The sequence below is a fragment of the Cydia fagiglandana genome, chromosome 13 (genome assembly GCF_963556715.1).
Source record: "Cydia fagiglandana chromosome 13, ilCydFagi1.1, whole genome shotgun sequence".
In the NCBI taxonomy this organism is placed as follows: domain Eukaryota; kingdom Metazoa; phylum Arthropoda; class Insecta; order Lepidoptera; family Tortricidae; genus Cydia; species Cydia fagiglandana.
The window spans coordinates 13,915,688-13,938,849 of NC_085944.1; the positions used below are offsets into that span (position 1 = coordinate 13,915,688).

Here is a 23,162-nt window from a genome sequence, read left to right on the forward strand (position 1 = left end):
ATACCCAAACAAAATTAGTTAGGGTTTATTGCGATAAAGTTCCCATGGCCACCTCCTGTCTCCATCATCGGATCAGGTCCATGTTATCATAATATTGCATTATCATCCGATTTGCATACTTAATTACGTACTTACACAAAATTTCAACTGAATCGGAAATCGAAAAGTGGCTCAAATTCAGCTACTAAGATTTGACCCACACTAACTAACAGGGCAAGTTAAATAAAAGTTTGGAAAAACGATATTAATTTATCCGAAGTCCGAGAATACCTCCTGGTTGACATAACTATTTCGTAACTACAATTTACTTCTGTATTGTTTAAACATGATATTATGGCATGGCAAGCATCATTATGTCAATTGTCCCATCATAGGAGGTATGCAGTTTTACAGCTCCTATAATGGGATTGGGCCTAATACCACTATTTTTTTTACATCTGTGGAGTCACAACATAGTGTGTTGTATACCTTATCTCATGGTAAATGCAATTAACAAAACACATTCTAGTTTTCATCAAGTATTAATTAATTAAAATGTAATAAATTAACTCACCTCTCTTAGCGAAGTTGTTAAGAATTCCTAGTGATATTTTTTTTCAGTGGCACGACAACTTTTGGGTTGACGCACATTTCTTAAAAAGTAACCGAATTTAATAAAAATTCAAACATAAACAGCTCTAGGACTCTTATATATGATAAAAATATATCCAGTGTTTATAAACTACTTTTAGATACTTATTTTAGAGGATTTGTGGTTTTTTGTCCCATTACTGGTTCCACGTCCATTATAGGGTATACTACTATAAGTACTTAGGGAATTTTTATTGAAGGTTTGCATTTTATGATGTCTGTTATGCACTCAGAAACTCACGTCGTAGATTGCGTTATTTGCACCTCTTTCCTTAATATGTCAAGCGAAAATGACGCAGCGACGCAACGTAATAACCAACTACGAAATCAGTATAATGGCAATGGAAAACCTTAAATATCGGGTTTGGGTTCAGGTATTTTCATTTTTATACTAAACACTTAATTATTTTCTGTCTAAAAGTACATAATAATCATAGTCGACATTGAAGAAATGTTAACGTTTGAGGAATCATAACTTCAAAAATTTGACATCTATAACTCTTAGTTAACTAAAGTGACCTAAAGCCACATGTATGGGGCGCCGTTGTCACGCACACAACCAATATAGGTATGTAGGTACCACGTACCACCACTTTTATTTCTCATTCTTTTTCTAAATTTAGTGTCTCACTGTTGGGCAAATGCCTCTTTTATTCGTCTTGTAATTTTTATTTTCCCACCATTTCTTAAAACTCTATGCGCGATTCATGTCCTTAAGCTAAAGTCAGAAAGAGAAAATTAAATTAATTATTTAAATCGCTTTTCTGACAACATTAACAGAACATTATAAACGATGTATTCTTTTTTCATTTAATAAATATTTTTTGTTGCAAAAATAATAGTAAATTGCTGAAGGGTAAATTAAACCATCATCTGGTAACATTTAGTTATTTGACACTGACATCTGTGACAGTTCGAAACTTCATGCATTCAGTTGACATGACACAAAACGCAATGATGTTCGGCTGAGAGCGGTGGTCCGGTCGTGTGTTCGTGTAGTCTAGCGAATTCAGTGAATTAAGTATTTCCGACTCCACCGGCGTTCAGCTCGCCACCGCGCGTCGCCATGGCGGACGAGGAGAATAACTGTGATGATGGTGATCTGAAGTTAGGGCAGGCGTTCCGGCAGCGGGGCCGAAAGGGTGCCCTGAAAAAGAAGAATGTTTATTTCGTGAAGGATCACAAGTTCATGCCGAGGTTCTTCAAGCAGCCGACGTTTTGCTCGCACTGCAAGGATTTTATATGGTAAGTGTAATTTATTGGCTGTTTGAACGAGTACCATTGTCAGAATCTAATTTGCACGGAAATTAAAAATACACATTGTTTGTTTACAAAGCGGAGGCGCTTGGCAATCGTTAGTGGTTTCCGTTGTGCCGTGGTAACAGACGGTGTGACCATTAGAAATATTTTACTTTTCTATGCTACCAGAACTCCAGGTAATCAATTTTTCTTGCATATTATTTATGCACCAAAACCAATTAGATTCTAAATGGTCTACATACCTATTGTATTTTCCTGTTACTCTACGATTTTAGTTCAGGCAAGGCCTGTTGTTTTATCTCATTATTGTTACAGAATAATGCTTAAGGAAATTAAGTAAGAAATTGTATTCATCTTCACTTCCTTGTTGATTATAGCTACAAATATTTTGTAATTTACCTTAAACATAATACAAATGTATTTTTATTTAGTTCTCATGGTTTTTGTGTAAATAATTTACATCAGCAAAAAAATACACTGGCGGTTTACGGTTTTTTTGTATGTCTCATTGACCTTTTCAGTTTTTATAAATGCTTAGTTAATCTTTCTTAACTCATTTACAAATAGTGTTTTTTATATTGTTAGTGTACCAGATCATTCAGTCATATAGACATAATTTTGAAACTATCATCATTCTTTCCGCCTCCTTTCTCTCAATCTTTCCTCCTTTCCTCCGCATTTCAAGTTTTATTATAATGTTGGTTTTTGTTGATTTTTATACATTGTTAATAGGAAATTATATATTAATGTGAAAACATAAAATGTCATTAATAAAAAAAAAATCATAAACACAATAAAACACAAACAAAAAAAGTTCACAAATAAGAAAACACGATAAATGTCATCTAACAAAAATAATTATGCTTGTCAATGAGTTCATCGGTTTTATTCTCAGCTTGGAACTTTATCAATCATAATTTATATTTTTCTCTCTTCAGTCGGTCCCTCAATACTGAGGATTGTGACATCATATCTTTCTTTTGAAGACCAGGTTCCTCCATAGTTTTAATTGCATAGGTGCTGTAATTTGAGCACACCATCTAGTAGGAGGAGGGCCCTGAGGTCTCATGCCTTCAAATTTTTTTCTGTATAATAATCTATTGTGATAAAATATCATATGATGGACTTGTTGAATGTTTGGTTAGAGTATGTTTCTGTATACATTGGTTGATGCCAATAGTAAATGTAAATAGAAAACAACCATGTTATTTTTACTATTACAAAGTTAAAAAACAAACAATATCAATGGTATAGATCTACTAGTTATCTCTGGTAGTTGGGAGAGAATTTGCTCGTTGATTTTGTAGTAGGTCGCTGAGTTTTGGGACTAAAAGTATTTACATTTTTACTTAAGTAATAATAAAAGCCATTTATTTCTGGGTAACCATACAGTTAATCACTACACCTTATAAAACAAAGTCCCCCGCCGCGTCTGTCTGTTTGTGTGTTTGTTGGCGATAAACTTAAAAACTACTGAACGGATTTTCATGTGGTTTTCACCTAATAGAGTGATTCTTGGGGTAGGTTTAGGTGTATAATTTGTGAACCCCTGCGAAGCCGTTGCGGGTCGGGCCAGGGCGGGATTAGCGAGTCTTAAGATAAATCTTAATTACTAAAAAAAGTTACTCCAGATCCCTCATAAAGAGGTATAGGCCTCTTACAGTAGAATTTTTGTATTTCTTGTTCGCTTTCCGTTTCTGTTTCAACTCTATAATCATTTTGGTTTAGATGGTTGCATTTATAATTGTAATAAATTAGAAGTAAGGAACATTTTACAAATACAAATGCATTTATTTTATTACTTTAAAAAAAAATTTTTACTTACTTAACATAAATACAAGCAAAGTTCAACACTAGTCTATAACAACTGCCTTAGTTAACAGTATAATTTACAGTAGACCTATGACTATAACACAGAGATAATTCAACACCTTCCCAATTCAAAGAATTCAAACCCATCAACTTTTCAACACCATAGACTAAATATATTTTCTTTTTTTAAATCGTCAGGGACAGTACTGATATACAGCTATAATGTCAAACAACACGCAATTTTAACCGTCATAACATTTACTATTTCAAACTATGAGCATGCTATGAGTTAGAAGTTCTGTTCATTCAAACTAAAGCATAAATAGAATTTAATGAGCTAACGTTTTTGTGCTACAGACAATAAAAAATATGCGTATTCATTCAACAATAGTATAAAGCCTCTTTGTTATTTAAAATTCCGCAAGGTGTATTTGAAATAAATTATTATTATTATTCTATAGAGCCTAAGAAAATTTCATGAAACATGTTTTTTTTTCTTCCTCCCGTTATCCCGGCATTTTGCCACGGCTCATGGGAGCCTGGGGTCCGCTTGGCAACGAATCCCAAGAATTGACGTAGCCACTAGTTTTTACGAAAGCGACTGCTATCTGACCTTCCAACCCAGAGGGGTAACTAGGCCTTATTGGTCTTAGTCCGGTTTCCTCACGATATTTTCCTTCATCGAAAAGCAAGTAAGTGGTTAATATCAAATGATATTTCGGACATAAGTAAGTAACGAAAAAGTCGAAACACTCATTGGTACGAGCCGGGGTTTGAACCCACGAGTCCCACGACCTTCGGATTGAAAGTCGCATGCTCTTACAGCTAGGCCACCTTGTGACATGTATATAATTAATAAACAATTGTATTGTGACTCATATCATATGTCTGTTTCACTGTACTGGCTTCCTGTTTTTGATAGCTTGGATATGTTTATTTAGAACATTTTCAGTACCAGTAGTTTACTTTGTTTTCACCATGTTGAATATTAGTCACTGTTTATATTGCTAAACCTACAGACATACCGTTATCTGAATATTGAATTAAAATTTATGACGCTAAGTTATTTTTAACGTTCAAAAAACGGTTGAAAAATTACATCCAGTGACATGCTCTTGGCTCTAAAACAGCATTTAACGTTTCATTTGACAGGAATATAAGAAAAAACCGGGCAAGTGCGAGTCGGACTCGCGCACGAAGGGTTTCGTACTATATAATGCAAAAAAAAAAACAAAAAAAAAGCAAAAAAACCGGTCACCCATCCAAGTACTGACCCCTCCCGACGTTGCTTAACTTTGGTCAAAAATCACGTTTGTTGTATGGGAGCCCCATTTAAATCTTTATTTTATTCTGTTTTTAGTATTTGTTGTTATAGCGGCAATAGAAATACATCATCTGTGAAAATTTCAACTGTCTAGCTATCACGGTTCGTGAGATACAGCCTGGTGATAGACGGACGGACGGACGGACGGACGGACGGACGGACAGCGAAGTCTTAGTAATAGGGTCCCGTTTTACCCTTTGGGTACGGAACCCTAAAAAAGAGTGAATATCTATTTATATGGTTCATGACGGGTCTTATTTGAGTTAGTTATGACGTGATTGAGGTGCGAAAGATATACTGCGCTGGAAGAGTCGTATCGTAGGTATAGGCATTCTATTATAAGAAATTATTTATAGCTTTGTTATATTGGTTTCCCAGACATATGCGTTACTATTTCAACGGTTAGATAGAGGTCCACGATTCGAATATAAATATCGCCGTTGCGTTATCGCCACTTATCGCTGATATAATAAAACAATCCTTCTTTACATTTAAATCTTGAATGCCAGAAATTAGGTATACAATGTTAATGGTACTGAACTCGACTCTGAAAATTACAGAAAGTACCTACGCCTTAACCGAAGTTTATTTTTCGAAATAAACATTTCTTCGATGGCACTTAGAACTTTACCGTCTCCTCAAAACCACTTAGGTATAGAAAGTTTTTAAGAAGTACGAATATTCTTAGATAAGTCTGCATGAAAGTAGTTTTTGTGTACTCTTTATTTTATGTCACTTTATAGTGGCAGTCTTGGTCTTTATTATCATTTATCACATTATGTGCAATTTCGCAATTGATATAAATATTGGTCACGTTTGACAGATGCGAGGGGTACCGATGTTTTTATCCACAGCGGTAAACGATAAAATGAGGAACGTTACAGGCCATCTGATGCTTTATTTATGGCGGTAGACCTCGCTCGATCAAGAGTACGACCTACGATTAATCTGCGATCCTGTTGACAGATTTTGAACATAAATCTTGGTTGATCAAGGTTGATTTCGTGGGTTTATTGGGATGTTTACCTTTTATCGAGTCTTTTGTTAACTTCACTAGTAATTATGTGATAGAATGGTGTTGGTATACTTGGTATTTCGTAGTCCATGGATTCTAAAAATATAGTTTCCCAGAATTATTATCTGTATGTCTTTACCCATCGCGGAACAATGTTGTTCCGGACATTTGGGAAGAAGCCAACACGTAGAGACCTTTTTAGCACTTTTATGAAATGTAAGGGAAGCACACCAAGCGGATGCTGCCAATGCCTATGTCTTGGGACGCACGCAGAGGCAGCACCCGCCAGGGTGTAAGGATAAGGAGTAATTGAGAGTTAATGGAATCTAAAATGAACTAAGCTATTGGGTGACTAAATAAATACTGGACTTATGGGTAGCAAATCGGACGCTTGCCTAATAAAATGCTCTGTAGCTTATAATATGTATCTAGATAAAGCAGTGTATATAACTGTATATAATGAGGCATTAAAACATTCGTGTGATCCTTTTATGATACTCAAGTCAATTAATTCGTTTCATATTATGTTTCTATTCTATCTTGAGTAATGTATTTTCTTTCTTACTTTCATTCAAACCCAATGAGTCACGTGAGTAGTTAAAACTACTATAATTTTATTAGTAAGGTAGTATGACAAGGCAATTTTCATTTTCATTCTTTTGAGGATTCCGTACCAAAAAGGTACAAAACGATAAATTTTGATAGATTTCAGATTTATAAAGTACCAATTCTATACTGTCAATAATAAAGTCATTAAGTAATGAAAACTACTGTCATTCTAACTGATGACAGTGTCTGGACTGACTGGTTTGTGTAAGTTTTTATTTTTATGCAAAACTACAGGTATACATTTCTTTTCAGGTTTCCTTTACCGAAGAATCACTGGCACCTGATCCCTCGCCGCATCCCATCCATGAAACTTCCTTTGGCCTTTCGAGTTTCATCTTATTCATATTAAGTGTATCATTAAACACAAACCATCACATCAAAGAAGATCCATCGTTATTTTTATTTTTCTTATGAACTTGTAGTCTATATGCTTGACGCAAAATTTGAACCCATTCAGGCTTTATATTACAGTATGAAATTTTGAAAGTAGGCAAGCTTAAAAACCGGGACTTCTTTGGCGTAGGTACCCAGTCTCGATCGAAATGGGGGCCGATTTTTGAATTTCGACCACTCGATTTCGTGTATTTCGTTAAATAATATATCAACCACTTGGCATTTAAATTCTACTAATAGAATCGACATTCGCTCGGATTTCAAAAATTAGCATTTCGCCGTTTTCCACTGATTTTCGAGTGACGAAATCGAGCGATCGAAATTCTAAAATCGGCCCCATGGATATTTATGCAACAAGCGATCAAGACTGTAAATGCTACTTTTGAGTCTCGAGCAAGCGAAAGGTTCTAATTTGGAATTTGAGCGTCGCGACCAGAGTCTCAAAATCTTTATATGCTTAACTTTGGCCTCCTGTGACAAACATTTTTTTACCTCAGCAGCAAGAACGTATTGATTGTCCTTCATCAGGGACATAGGGCTCACAGAAGGGAAATTTTCACGTTCATATACTATAAATAAGTAATATATAGTAGGTAGTGTAGGTAAAACCACCATTGTATACAAAGTCTGTAATCCACCCTTAGTGTATAAAAATAAACTTCTAGAAATTTTTAACCTTTGTATTAAAAGCAAAACTTGAAAGTGTCGAGTTGTCGACAAAAATGAACATTGAACTGTGTACAGAAATATAATCTCAAGATTTTGATCGAACCGAGATTGAATTTCGCTGTGAAAGTATTATATTAAATTTTAGAGCTACGATCAGTCTCTGGGAATCTCATGTTTTCAGAAATGAACACTGAAAATGTTGAACTTAAATATCTAATATTTATACGAGAACATTTTCGTTTCTGCTTTAAAATACTGAAATTTACTAATTTGGAAAATGAAATGTAAGCTCTCTAAAACAAAATGTATATTAACACTACCAGCAGGGGTATTATGAATGGTTTAAACTACGCGATAAAATAACGGTCACTTTTTAACACCGCGGGATAGAAAGTGACAGCCACCGTTGTATCACGCTGTCACGTAGACAAGAACAACCATCATATACAGTACGGATATGATGATCGTTCTTATCTCCGCGACAGTGTGATAAACCGATGTCCGTCACTTTCTATTCACGGTGTTAAAAAGTGACAGTTATTTTATCACGTGGATAAAGATTGATAAAGCCATCCATAATACGCCGGCTATTGTTCAAATGTGGCGCACTTAGCAATTGTACCTTATCTGCTAATCATGTTAGAAATTCGTGCTACGGATTTTTTTTAATAATCCGTCACACTGTTATCTTCTGTTTAAGGGTCAAAATCAAAACAACAGCAAGAAAAGATTGATGTTAATTACAAAATAGCCGCTAGCATTATAACTTTTTTTAAGTTAATAGCATAAACTGCTCACTCCTCAGTTTCCTTAATTTAATAAATAATAAGTTGTATGGTAGTAGGAGGTTTGGTAAAATTAGCTTAAAACTGAATACTTATTGAAGCTTACATTTTATTACAATAAGTTTTTGCGAAACTCGTTCCTCTAGCCGCCCAGAGACCTATAAAAAGATCTCCTGTTCCGTTCTAATTTGAACTTTGTATTGACAGAATAAAATTTCATTTTGCTTGGCAAGGTTTGACGTATGGGCGTCTAGAGGTTAAAATGACGACGACCTCGACGCCTTTGACAGGAACTGGCGGGAGACGGGTTAAGACCGGGATACGTGGAAAGGGAGGAGGGAGGCCTTTGACCAGCAGTGGGACACTAGGCTCATATAAATAAATAAATAAAATAAGTAAATGTGTTTCTATCTATGTATGGAGTGAGCCCTCTTTGATTACTTATAAAGGCCTGTGCACACCGGCTGCGTGTGCTACGTGCGCGTGCGGCGTTGTAGTGTACAGATCCTTATGAGAGATGGCACACCGCTTGCGTGACGTGTGCGTGTGCGGCTCCAACATTTTAGCGCACGCACACGCGCACGTCACGCACACGCAAGCCGGTGTGGCTCGGCCTTAATAGTTATAATAATCTATGACTATAGAGACGTCGTCCCCTTTCCTCTTAATTTATTTACAGCTAGTCGGGCTTAAACGTGAATCAAGTGCATTTAAACACTTCTTAAGTGTTACTATTTTCAACAGAGGGGGTTTCATTGAATTAAAACTTTGAATGAAACGGTTCCGTTCTGCTTATTTATTCAAAGCTACTTAGAAACTTGTACACTTGAAGTTCAGAAGTAGAAACTGATACTAATTATGAATAGAAAAGTAATGACGTTATGCATAAACGTCTCTTAAAAAAAAACAGTGGATAATAATCCTTTGTCCTATCCCTCAGTTTGGAAATTCTGTTAGTCAGAAAGGTACAAACTTTAACAATGGTTTAAGTTTTATAAAAAAGGGAGTATATAAAACTTATTTAAAAAAAAATACATCAGTTTTATTCTAAAGTTTAGTTAAGTCCTAAAGGAGCTATAATGCCTAAATCGTGTGTCTGACGACTCTGACGGTTTATTTGAAGTTTAAAGGGGCCCACTGATTAACAGTCCGTCGGACGGTATCGGCCTGTCAGTTGTTCGGAACTGCCAAAATTTTGACAGGCCGATACCGTCCGGCGGCCGGTTAATCAGTGGGCCCCTTAAAGATACTGCAAAGTATGAAGTAGATATTGCAGTGGAAAAACCGATCAGGGATGCCAACTTAGTGGTTTTACCACTAAATTTGGGGGGAAATAAACCAGCTAGGGGTTTTTTTAGGGGCTAAATATTTTAGTGGTTTTTTTTTAGAGTAGAAAAGTGCGGCAAATTTGAAAAAATGTAGGCGCGAAGGGATATCGTCTCATAGAAAATTTCAATTTAGCGCCTTTTTCTACTGACAAGATTTTCTTGACCATCTATGTATAACGTTCATATGTATGATCATTAAAATGTGGAACTGGTTGAAAATCATAATAATGTTCTAAATTTGGAAAATCTATAATAATTTCTTTTATTTTTTATTTAGTGGGTTTTCCAAAATAATAGTACAGTTTTAGCGGTTTTTAAGTTGAGCTCAGGGGTAAAAAAAATTGGAGTTGGAAACCCTGAAACCGATAAATAAAGTGTAAATACGACACAAATCTATAGGTACAAAGTGAAATTTATATAATTTCAGAAATTGTCTAGCTAAATATAATCCAACAAAGGTTTGCGCAACTCACCAAAAAAGAAACAAAATCTATCAAGAAAAGATTTTTTTTTATAAAAAGGCAGTCTATACGGCCTATTGCTTTATCGGAATAACATATCAATTATATCGAATTTCTTATTAATTCACTTTTGTTTCCCTTCAAAATATGTCACCTGCAAAAGGTGGGATAAAAAGATAAGATAAAGATAAAAAATAGTTTATTCAAGTAGGCATATTACAATGCGCTTATGAACGTCAAATAAATTTACCGGCTCCAACCGTACACCTCTGCCCCGAGAAGATTTAAATCCCCCCTCAATTGGAGGAGGGTATCCCAATATGGGACCGGCAACAAACTCGGCGGGACACATCTTTTCAAAACATTATTACATCTTATAATTAACATGCATTACGAGTAATTAATACAATTTAAGTTACTATAGAATTCATGCAATTATACTCAGTGAGTACATAACTTTATAGAATTTGATATAAAAAATAAACATATATGCACATGAAATCACAAATACGTAGCTCTTTCAGAAAACAAATCAAATCTTACAAAAGGAAAAGAAAATAAAATCAATAAAAGAAATGAGAATACATATTATATGAATCTAACTGATTGTTATGAGATGCTTTCATACAATTTGATGTGCTTTCTTACCTGAGCTGAGTCACCTTTAACTCTACACATAATACAATGTTTTTAATTGCTACTTGTCGTTATTACAGTTTCTGGTTTGGACCATGCATGTTTGTCTGTCAAGTAGTCCTCGACTCTGTAATAAGCCTTCAACATCAATGACTTTTTTAAGTAATTCTTAAGAGCTGGAAAGGGTAATCTTAAAGCATCCTCAGGTAACTTGTTATAAAAATGAATGCATTGCCCAACGAATGACTTCTGTACTTTACGAACACGAAACTTTCTGATAGCAAGCTTATTTTTATTTCTAGTATTATAGTTATGGACATCAGAATTCTTAGTGAAGGAGTCTAGATTCTTAACAACATAAATAATACTATCATATATGTATTGGGAAGCTACAGTTAAAATATTAATTTCTTTAAAAAGTTCTCTTAATGATTCACGCACCCTTAAATTATATATAGAACGAATGGCTCTCTTTTGTAAGACAAATATAGTCTGTATGTCAGCTGCTTTGCCCCAAACCAGAATACCATATATAGAGATTTATTAGATCGCAAAATTAATGAAATTCCAATTCAATGGAAGTTTCTGAACAAAGACTAGATGGAAGTTTTTGACGAGGATCGAACTTTAATGAGCAAATGATTAATAGTCTACCGTTTACTTGTTTAAGAACCGATTGTCATGTCAACTTTCTTACAACTTTTTTTTTTTTGAATGGGCTTACTCATGGCCACAGACTAGCCGAGGCGTAGACGTGGCCTACGATGGAGCGAGCTCGCCCAGAAGGTGCCTGTTCACTCTTGATTTGAAGGTTGCCGGGTTATAAGAACACGGAAATATAGACGCCGGCAAGGAATTCCATTCCTTGGCAGTGCGCATAAGGAAAGTAGAAGCAAAGCGCTTCGTGCGAATTGGTGGAATATACCAAGTAAGGATGGGACAACTCTTCATATACTTTCATTTAGGCACTTAAAACTAAAGTAAAAGAGACTCCTGAGAGGATTCAGCTTATGAAACTGTGAGGATTTTTTTTCAAATTTAAATTGACGTGAGAATTTTCCATGAAAACATGTCTTCGTAACGTACCTCACTTACATTTATACAATATTTCGTACAGTAAACGTTAAATTGTTTGTGACACACCAAAGTAGCCAAGTGTTATGTATGACACTGCTTGCATTTGTTACTGAGGTTACATAACTGTAGTAGTTAATATGTGTTGTGAACTTCTGATATAAGTATTGTATGTATTTGATTACTTTGACAGTTAACATTTTTTTTTATGTTGATTGTACTATAAACATCTAAGTCTAAAACCTATACTGATGAAAATATAAAGTTAGCTTAGGTTAAGGTTCAAATAAAGGTCTGCAGGCATTATACAGCAGCTGGTAGCTAGGGTATAGAGAATCATAACATTTTGGAAATCTAATATCGGCCGTAGACGGTTTAGCCTGGGAGTGGGAGCTGGCGGCCGGTTTATTTCAGAAAAAAAAACTAATTAAAAAAAAGAGTTTTTTTAATTGTTGAGTCCTGAATAGTTTTGATATCCACACTAAGCAATGGCTGATGATGTGATGATAGATTTTAGAAATGCCATTTTTAAATTGGTCACTTCTTGACATGGTTAGGTTATACATATGTATATCATGATGTGGCCATCCGATTAGTTCATGAAACGATTGCCACTAATTCTAGGCTCTGGCCACGACATAGACATATCCATAAATTTAACACTTAATAAAAGAAGAAACAGTGTAAAAGTGAAAGTTCCAAAATCCAGTCGGCTCTCGTATTACAGGGCCATTACAGGTATCCAGGGGCTCGTTGGATATTGAACTTGAACCGAAATTAAATTTAACGAAGCCCTTACGGAATCCAAGGTTAGAAACGCTTTTGTTTGGAATTCCAAGAGGTGTAATTCTAATTTATTAACAATTTGTTATGTGTTTTGATGCGATCTTGACGATCGTCTTGATGGTGATTTTGTGATTTTACTCGCCGCTCATGCCCCTCTCTGGCGCGAGGGGGGGGGGGGGAGAACTTGGCCCTACTCACTAAACCCACTCCGGCGTTTCGCCCTGCGTCCCTTGGAGTGGCCGGCGTTGGCCCATCGTGTAGAGGGGCCATTACACTTCATTTCTCATGCATCAATCAGTGTGAGCGATGTTCAAGTTCAAGGTCGCATCAAAATAAGATCAAAACCGTAACAAGATGTTAAATGTGAATCTGGATCGGAAGGTTAGAATCACGCTTTTGTTTGGGATTCCAAGTTGAGCGTCGCGATCGACCTTGACAGCTGTGCGATGGAATTCCGTTTTGTTCCATTATTAACTCGCCCGTAGTAATTATGTGTACAATGTGTTTTGAGAAAATTGAGAAGTGTGTATAAGCAGCAGTAATGAGATCGACTCGTATTCCGCATAGTATCTACCTATGTTACCAGATACGACATTAAGAATTTCCTGACAAAATTCCTGATTTCCGAATATTTTTCCTGACATTCATATTTTTGACGACGACGGGTGGGGGGGGGGGGGGGTTTAGCCATTATCGATGGCCCCCCAATTAATACAAATAATATATAAGTTTAAGTTTGATTGCTACACAGATATAGCTTAACTTAATTTTGAAACCATGTATTCATCAGTGGACATAATTATATGCAATAAACGACGATGAATAATAAACTGTACAGTACAATTTAATATTTAAAACTTTCGCGGTATGAACACATATTAACTCACATTTATAGCACGTCCAGTGAAACCTGTGTCGAAACGTCGGTAAATAAAGGTAATACAATAAATTCGCGATGGACCCGTGTATAAATGTGAGTTAATTTTAACCCTTTTCGTACGTATGTGTATTTATTTCCTCATAGATCTTTTTTTTACAACCATTTATTTAGTTTCACCTGGCCGTTGTCTGTCTGTCTGTCTGTCATCAAATCTTGCAAGCAAAATTTGATCCACTTCCTGGTTTCCGATTGAGCTGAAATTTTGCATGCATATTTAAATCGGATGACAATGCAATATTATGGCACCATCGAGCTGATCTGATGATGGAGACAGGAGGTGGCCATAGGAACTCTGCGATGAAACAACGTAACCTAAATGTGTTAGGGGTTTTTAGAATTGTCTCGATGAGTATTAGTTGTCTGTCGTAAGAAAAGTACAGTCAGCGATAAGAGCTTGTACCAAAAATGAAATTTTTGCCAAAAACTTATTTGTCATACAAGTTTCCATTATGATTATTATGAACGTTAATAATACATATTGCACTGGTAAATAACCAACGAGCAAGAGTACCGGTTTGTGTAAATTTTCCGGAAATAATTCCCAGTTCTCAACTTGTCATTGCTTCGACTAGGACTAGACTGTTATCGTTTTGTTAGTTCAATTTAGCACGGCTACACGTCAAGTGCCCTAAACAGCATCTCATAACCCATTGTCAAATGGTTGTACGGTCATAAAACACTTCCTAATATTATGCGCTAGTGCACTAACGACATTTACGATGTTTTTACTGCCACAACACACTGCAAACATGTGGCCGTATTGACGACACTGATTCTTTAGAAACAGGGATGTTGCGGATGCGGAATTTTTGACATCCGCGGATGCGGATGTTTAAAGGCTCACATCCGGGGATGCGGATGCGGATGTCAAGATTAGGCATCTACTTAAAAAACGTCAAATATTACATTTTAGCAATTTTTATTTAAACTTAAAAGTAAAACAAATCGTTTAGTATGGAAGAATATACGTGCATTATATTTAATAAAATGTAACTTGGCCGACTTTTCTGGATCGAGACGATTTCGTTATATTAGGTAATGACGAAATTACCTAGTACTTACGCCGCACCTAAGACACTCCTATACTGACTTGTTCGACATCCGCATCCGCATTTAGCTCGGAGCTCTGATTTTGAAAATAATGCGGAAGTTCCGTGGTTCCGGATGCGGATGCGAATATTCGCAACATCCCTGTTTAGAAAAGACGACAGGTCAGAGCCAAAGTCCAGTAGGTTCTTGCGAATGTTTAAGTTATTTTATGATTTAATAGTTTAGCAATTAGTGACATAATCGCTGGCCTATTCTTAGGCTAGAATTAAGCGTTGCGCTAACGTAGTCGTTGGATTTGTATTGTATGCTTCGTAGAAAACATCGTTAAGGCAGCTGTAAGCTGCTGGCGTGAAACGCAAAGGACGAGGTAGGTATATATTTTATAAATAAATAATAAATAAATAAATAAAGAAATAAATATTATAGGACATTCTTACACAGATTGACTAAGTCCCCGTATTGACTAAGCCACGGTTTTTGGACCGCTCTTGTTCCTATAATTACTTTACAGTACTGTTGTTTTAGTGTGAATGAACTTGTGTTTTAGAAGTTTTTTACAAATGAGTGGTTCAACATGAATGAAATGTGTATGTAACTAAGTATTTTTGTGTTTGTTTAAAGAATTATTGATAATGCCCAAATATGGGCTGTCGAATCTTAAAGTTTTAGTTATACTTTAATGCGTTTGTAGGAAATACGTATTAGTCCGTGGGCTTGTGTTGTGGGTACTCAGACAACGATATATATGTATAATATATAAATATGTATGTACTTAAAAACATAGAAAACAACCATGACTCAGGAACAAATATCTGTGTCATCACACAAATATATGCCCTTACTGGGATTCGAACCCAGGACCATCGGCTTCACAGGCAGGGTCACTATACCCACTAGGCCAGACTGATGGTCGTCAAATAATTGAACTTGTAAAAAATGACTTGTAGAATAAAGTGATGCATATCTTGCATATAATTCACTATCAGCGAAAACTTTTTCTAACAGCAAAACGTTCGCCTGCCGCTCCTGCGACAAAAACCATTGCTAATCGCATCTCGCTGATCGTCGGCGGTGATAGGAAATGTGCCTTAAGCTAGACATTAACGTTAAGTTCATCTTGTTTTATCAGATCTTTGTACAATCGCCCACCACTGTTAACTGTACATCGGTAGACCTTATTACAAAAGGCATAAGGTCCACCGATGTACAGTTAGGAGTGTTGCTGTTTGTATATTTACCACTTGAAAAGACTAACAGAATAGGTAACATGATACACAAATAGGTATAAAAGATTATTCCTTACAACCTACTTCGCCTTCTATAATTAGGTCTGCCGATATAACTAAAGGGATAACCCAAGCCGTTAATTCTGCGATCGGTGGGAAAAGGCCGTGTACACATATTTTTGGCAATTTGTCCGTGTCGATATTTGATAGCTTAGTATTGTTTTCGAGCTCCCGATAGTTCGACGCATTTACATGCATCTTGTTCTCAGGTACCTAAAGGTAATCACGGTCCATATCCCGGTCCATATATAACTCTATTGAAACTAACCGTGAATCATTCAACACTGTCCCACGCTATTGTTCAAACGACTTTTTAAATACCATCTTCAAACACTTAAACCTCTATCTGAAAAGCACCGGCTTAGGCTTATTGTAGCCAACTATCGTTAATTGAACAATGAGAATTTTATAGTGATATCAAAGCAAACAATCGTCCCACTATATGAAGCAAGAATGGCAATTAATAAATAACTTCCAATTGTAATGAATTGATATTTCGTGCGCGTGACGACGCGTGCTGAGATCAGCCGTGCCAATTGAAATCATGTGTGACGAGACAGTAAAATGCTTGTTCTAGACTTGTTTATGGCTGTTAAAACCCCTACAAGATTCTTAAATGTCGTTACTCTAGTGTAAGCATCACGGTGCAGTAAATATCCTGTATGTGGCCTGATATATACTGTAAATATCATCCTGTCTTTATATTCTTTGGTTTATAAGTATAAACGGACTTATATAATCAGCTTTTCAAACATTAACTACGGTTTCTCAAAAACCAAGAAAAAGAAAATAAATCCGCAATAAACGTTATCTAAACGATTTTGTTCAAAAATCAGTTCCACCAGATGTAGCAAAATTAAAATGGGCTTATAAGAAGGTAAGTAGGTACCAGAAGATCGTAAGGTCTGGCGGGGTAATAAGGCCAAACTTGCTAAAATCGTATTTAAAATGTGCGGACATGTCCTTTGTCTTGTCAGGTGATACCTACTAAGTTGACGATCAAGGACCAAAAAGTTCATACTAGACGTGACTAAATAGATTGCAGATTGGTCTGTTTAGTACTGCTAAAGCACTGTCAATGTTTAAAACTAAATAAACCATTTTATCGAAGTGCATTACATGGGTCAAATTAGACATAAACAAGAAACTAGAATTGCTAGCTATAAATAACATTTCCCAACATCAAACTTATCCAGCAAATCACGGGCAAAACCGGAATGAATAAAATGGCGGGCAAAAACTTGGTCCGTCCGGAAGCCTAATGATCGCCGTGAGTCGACTGAATTCGAGTTGGATATCCGGTATATTAATCATGGAGTGATTTAAGCGTGATGGATTAGTACCTGGCCTTGTTCTTATTGGAGTTGTAGGACACCAGTGTAAAGAGGCCTTCACATTTGCGTTGATAATGAACTAGCGTTTAATATTGTAAGTAATAATTAGTATTCCCGCTCAAACTCTACCTGGAATTTCTCTGTAAAAACTAAAATGACCATAAACACAACGATCAAAGAGTAGGTACATTAAATCCAGGTGCATACTATAGTTTGGCAAGGCATTTCCGTCAGTGGAATAGTGGAAAAAGGCTGAAATATTGAAAAATGTATATAGGCGCGAAGGGTCGGTCTTTCATACAAATTTTGAATCTCGCGCCTTTTTCTTGTGAGAAACTGGGATTGCCCGAGTATACAGGAGTATACATGTTAGTATTAGAATTATTACTATGCACCATAGCAGTATAATTTTATTTTAGTATTGTTATTATTACTAATAATTCTAATACTACTAATAATGTATTAGGTAACATACTTAAGAACTTTGTAATAAAGTTTGCTAGAACTTTGCTACTTTTATCTTATTTCTACTGTTTTTGGGTAGGTTTTTAACCCAAGGTTCTAAATCTAAGGTCCTTCTATACAGGTCTGTTCAAACGATCTACTCGCAACCGCTCGCCAAGAGTTCGGAACGACCTCCCTTAGGCTTTGGGTACTTAGAACAGTGCTCGATCAATGTTTAGTGTGATGAAAATAGTGTTGGCTGATGTCACTGGCTTGATTGAAAAGGAAATAGGGCAAATAAAGGCAGGTGACTGGGTAATTAATGTTCGAGCGTGTGTGAAGAGATATAGAAAACTGTTCACATTTCAAACTGAGTTGATATTAGAGATGCAACGGATAGTTACCGGATATCGGATACCGGATATTCGGCCTGACCATCGGCCGGATATCCGGTATCCGGCCGCCGAATATTCGGCCAGCGGAACTATACCTACATTTCGGATTTTCAGGTGCGCATTCTGATGATTTAACCTGTTTCCTAGTAAACGTTCGCGCGGACTCATTTCTAGGTTCAAAATGAGTGCGCGTTCAAGTCAGTGGCATGATAAAATTGTTTTGAAATAATAAACAAGTATACGATTATGACCGTGTCTGATTCTTAAATCCAATTTGTTTAGTCCGAAATCAAGCAATGTTACTATCCGGTATCCGGCCGGATAGTAGGTCAATATCCGGTATCCGGCCGGATAGTAAAACAATGGCCGGATAGGCCGGATACCGGATAGTAACCGCATATCCGGTGCATCTCTAGTTGGTATAAGGTTATACTTGCTATGTTAGGGCTGTGATCTTTTATACTAGATACGTTATACAGGCTCCAAAATTGAAACACTCACCTTGTGACAAATTGGATACTTTGTCTCAGTCTGCCTGTCGCAAGCTATAGCAGCGCTTTCAGCTCTGGTCAACCGCTCGTCAAGAGTTCGGAACGACCTCCCTGAGGATTTGGGTACTTAGAACAGTGCCACAGAATAAATAATAGTACTAGGTACAGAAGACTCACTCTAACAAAACGCGTCTGTTACGATCAGGACAGATATGGCCGCTAGGTGGCGACAGCGCCACGCGCGGCTTATGGCAGACCCCAAAATTGGGGTCGAACGGATGTACTTTTAGGTACCTGTAGCAAAGCGACGAAATCGCGGAGTGAGACACGCCTGACAGTGCTCTATCAAGGTTTAGTATGATGAAAATAGTGCTGAAGTGACTGCCTTTGATTGAAATAGGGCAAATAAGTGGCGTGGACGAGGTGGGTAATTAAGGTTCTAGAGTGTGTGAATAATAAATAGTGAGAAAACTGGTTTTCTAAATTGATGCAGGGGTCTAATTTCGCACTATGGAAATAGGGTATCTATTCCAGTAGAGATACGAGTAAACCATGTTTAATCTGCGTGCCCCTCCAGAGCACCAATGGCTCCTCTATACGATGGGCCAACGCTGGCTACTCCAAGGAACGCATTTATGCGTTAGAGGGAGCAAGTGATATTGCTATCTCATTCTACCGCATGGCTGCGTCCCTTGGAGTGGCCGGCGTTGACCCATCATCGTGTAGAGGAGCCATAACATCAGAACAGTAGGTAATTTTAAAGATGCATGCACACTAACGTAAACTATTGTTATGTCATGTTATGTAGGCGTTATAGTGCTATGAGGAGGAGCGGGTTTAAAGATATATCAATATGTTTTGATCCACCTGTGAACAATTAATAGAATAGAATAGAATAGATTTATTCGTAAGCACAAACAATCGGAACAGTACATAGTATAAAAGAAAACACAAAATAAGATTAAAGTGCCACGAAATGGCCCCATCTCAGCATGTTGCTGGTGGCTTCCAGCGCTGATCTTCCGATGAGACCATCAAGTGAGAAGAATCACGGAAGGTAACAAACAAGAAGAAAAAAGACAGAAATAACATACAGTCAACAGTTAATTAAATAAGAAAAAAAAGTTACACAGCAAGAAGATACAACATAATGACTATTTACAATTAAGATTAATTAATACATAAAACAAGCATCGTGCTCTAAATCGCTGTATCGATCCGGTCCGACCATATCTTGGCTGAGCATTACAGCTGTATATACTACTAGCGCCAACGGTGGCTACACTAACTAAAAAGCAATGTCAGACCAAATCAATATCGAGCGTTCATTAAATCTACGTTAAAAAATCTTGTAAGATTAGCTTATTAGCAAAACAGCATTGTAGGATGACGAATTTACGAAAATGTACGAAATAATCTGTGTCTTATAATAAAAAAAAAGGGTTATGATACTCATGATAGAAGGAATCGACTGACATCAAAATCTTTACATTATCTATTAAAAATTTGAGTGGATGTAGCCATAGACAAGTACTTAAAAGAAAAATTGAAACTAAATAACAATATATCTGTCTGCCCAGAATACAAGATTCTAGCGACGGGTCATGGAATTCGTTATTTTATTCAAACCCCTGTCCGCACGCTTTCCTCGCTAAAAGCAAAGACACGTAAATATTAAAGTATGCCAAGCTATAGCCATGCCAGTTTTACTGAAGTAGTTTCTAGTTTCAGTGGGTAGAAAGCGCCTCATTAAGGCCTGAATTCAAGTTTAAAAGGTAAGTTTATAATCTTCTTTGTCTCTAAATCATAAATATATAGGTACGAATAACAAACTTATTTGCTCACCAATCTACTCGTGTCTACGTGTAGTATGCACGCATGCTATGCTGTCGGAATGTTTCCAAAATAGCGAATTGTCACTTGGGAAAAAAATCGAAAACTTCACTTAATAAGAATAACAGTTTCCTTAATTACAGTGAAAATTCCTGTTTCCAAGAACTTTTCCAACTTTTCTGGAAACTTCTTGGCACATCTGTACGTGTGCAGTCCTTGTATTTATTTGGTCTCTGCTAAAAGCCCGGGTTGGATTGTCCCGTTGTGCTGAACGAGAACATTCGCTCGCACTCCGTTTTATTAAAGCTGGAGACGTGTTCATTGGCGTTTATTTCTGAGTGTCCGGTCGCAAATATCGTGTAAGCGACATACTTGACTTATTTACAGACTATAGGCCCCGACCATGAACTATAGGGGCAGCAGCGGAGCAGTCAGATCTTTGGCGCGAGGCGTAAATGTGTCGTTTATGCTTCCGATTTGGCCCACAAGATGGGAGAACCTACTATGCACTAGGAAACGTACCGATGAGAACGGTAGATGGTAGCACTTGCTTTGGCAATGTACATGTACACATATTATGTTTCCGATTCAGGCCACAAGATGGCCAGACCCTCCAACGCGCACGGTCCCTATTTACTATTGACAAAGTGTGACATGTCATCATTAATTTCAAATTTATGTGAAAATACTAGTCTATAATGACACTTACTCACTTTATTGTGTTCAAGTCGCTGCAAAGTTAGCTGAGACGTATTCTAGTCAGAAAGCAATTCTTAGAGACCTTCGGCTAATTCGGTGGATTTTTGTTTATTGCTTTAAAATGGTCCATGTTTCACATTCGTTCGAGCTTTTAAAAATATTAATAATGCTACATAATAATTGACAACAGCCATAGTTTAGCAGACTAAAAGAAAATTACATAAAATAAATTTACATACATACTCGTACACCAAACTTTAAACATTTATAATGGTCTGCGATTCTCGTCTACTTGTAATCGCCCGCGACTAGATACTAGGTATTCCACGATACAGATATTCGGCTCGATTCGAGAAATGAATTAGAGATGCACTAGATATGAAATAGTAAAGATATGTGACGTTCCACGGCAAAAGGTACCTTATGGCGACTGGCGCCGCGATTCGGGAAATGAATTAGAGATTCACTGGTACCACAACAAAAGGTACCTTATGGCGGCTGGCGCTTACCGGCTCGATTCGGAAAATGAGTTAGATTTCTACTAGACTTCAACAAGTTACGATATGGATAATTTAAAGATATTTGTAAGATAGATACGTCAAATTTGACGTTTCCGTGATTCTGGAGATCCTCTTGAACGATTTCGACAAGTTACTTCTGACTTAGATATCCAAGTCACATCAAGTCGATATCTAATGTAGATCTAGTTGATCTCTAAATCGTCTCTAGATCTTGTGATTATCTCGAAATCAGAATAGGCCTGTACGTCGCGTACCGCCGCAATAATATTGGAGCGACGTTAATAAGAGCGTAAGCGTCAACCGCCATAAGGTTCCTTTACCCGTAGGAGGTCACATATCTTTACTATATCGTATCTAGTTAATCTCTAATTCATTTCCCGAATCGCGCCGATTCGCACATGTTAACTATATCATAACAACGATCGGGATGTGCGGAACACCTGCAAAAACAAGCGCTGTTGTGATAATATCTGTTACCGTAACAAAGGGGTACACATACATACACATATGTATTCGTGTTATTAAGTTGTGTCAAAATTGTTTTGATTATTCAATTTAAGAGACCAACTATATTGCAATAAAGATAAACCTTGACAATCAGGAATATATGGTGACGCGCCATGTTGCGGAATTTCACTGGAACTATTTTTTCCTACTATACTGAACTGTCACCCTATACATGAGAATAGCAGCGCCCTCTTGACAATGATCATATATTACTTGTGAGCCTTTAACCTACAAAACAAGAGAAATTCTATTCAATTTTGTACAGTCGCCATCAGATATATCGGAGCTGCCAAGGCGCTCACAAATATTTGAACGCGCCTCTTTTGTCAAGGCGTTAGAGTGCGTGTTCAGATATTGTGAACACCTTGATCGCTCCGATATATCTGATGGCGACTGTACTTCCATCAGAAACCTCACTTTTGACATCTACAGATTATATCAGTATCAAATTCAGATCAAATCTCATGATCATGGCCTCATAAAGGTCAGAATACGACTCTACCTATATATTAAAACATTATTTCGTACCTACTTCAACTGAATTGCTAAAATCAGAATAGGTATCGTCTTTAATAAAATTAATAGTTAGTTGTTTTACAAAGGGGAAAAGTTGTTGTTTAACCGCTCGTACTAATATTGATACCCGAGCAAGCGAAAGATTCCAATATTGAACCTCGAGCATAGCGAGTGGTTCGAAAAATAGAATCTTGAGCGTTGCGAGGGTTTCAAAGCACGAGGGTTAAACAAAATTTGCCCCCGAGTGAAACACAAAATTTTTCATCACACCAACCCGAAGCAAATAAAATGTAAAAATCAAACAAAATGAAATCCAAATGAATGTTATTAAATATTTGCCATCCAAAATCATCATTTAAAAGTA

At 36.7% G+C, this 23,162-nt stretch overlaps 1 protein-coding gene across 1 annotated transcript in view; it reads left to right on the top strand.

Moving 5' to 3' along the window:
* The first annotated feature begins 1,489 nt into the window (after nucleotides 1–1,489).
* LOC134670330 (protein kinase C, brain isozyme) overlaps nucleotides 1,490–23,162 on the top strand; it is a 318,426-nt gene continuing 296,753 nt past the window's right edge. Inside the window, exon 1 of the mRNA XM_063528130.1 lies at nucleotides 1,490–1,875. Within this exon, the coding sequence (XP_063384200.1) occupies nucleotides 1,697–1,875 (179 nt within the window). The 5' untranslated portion in view covers nucleotides 1,490–1,696. The remainder of the gene's footprint in view (nucleotides 1,876–23,162) is intronic.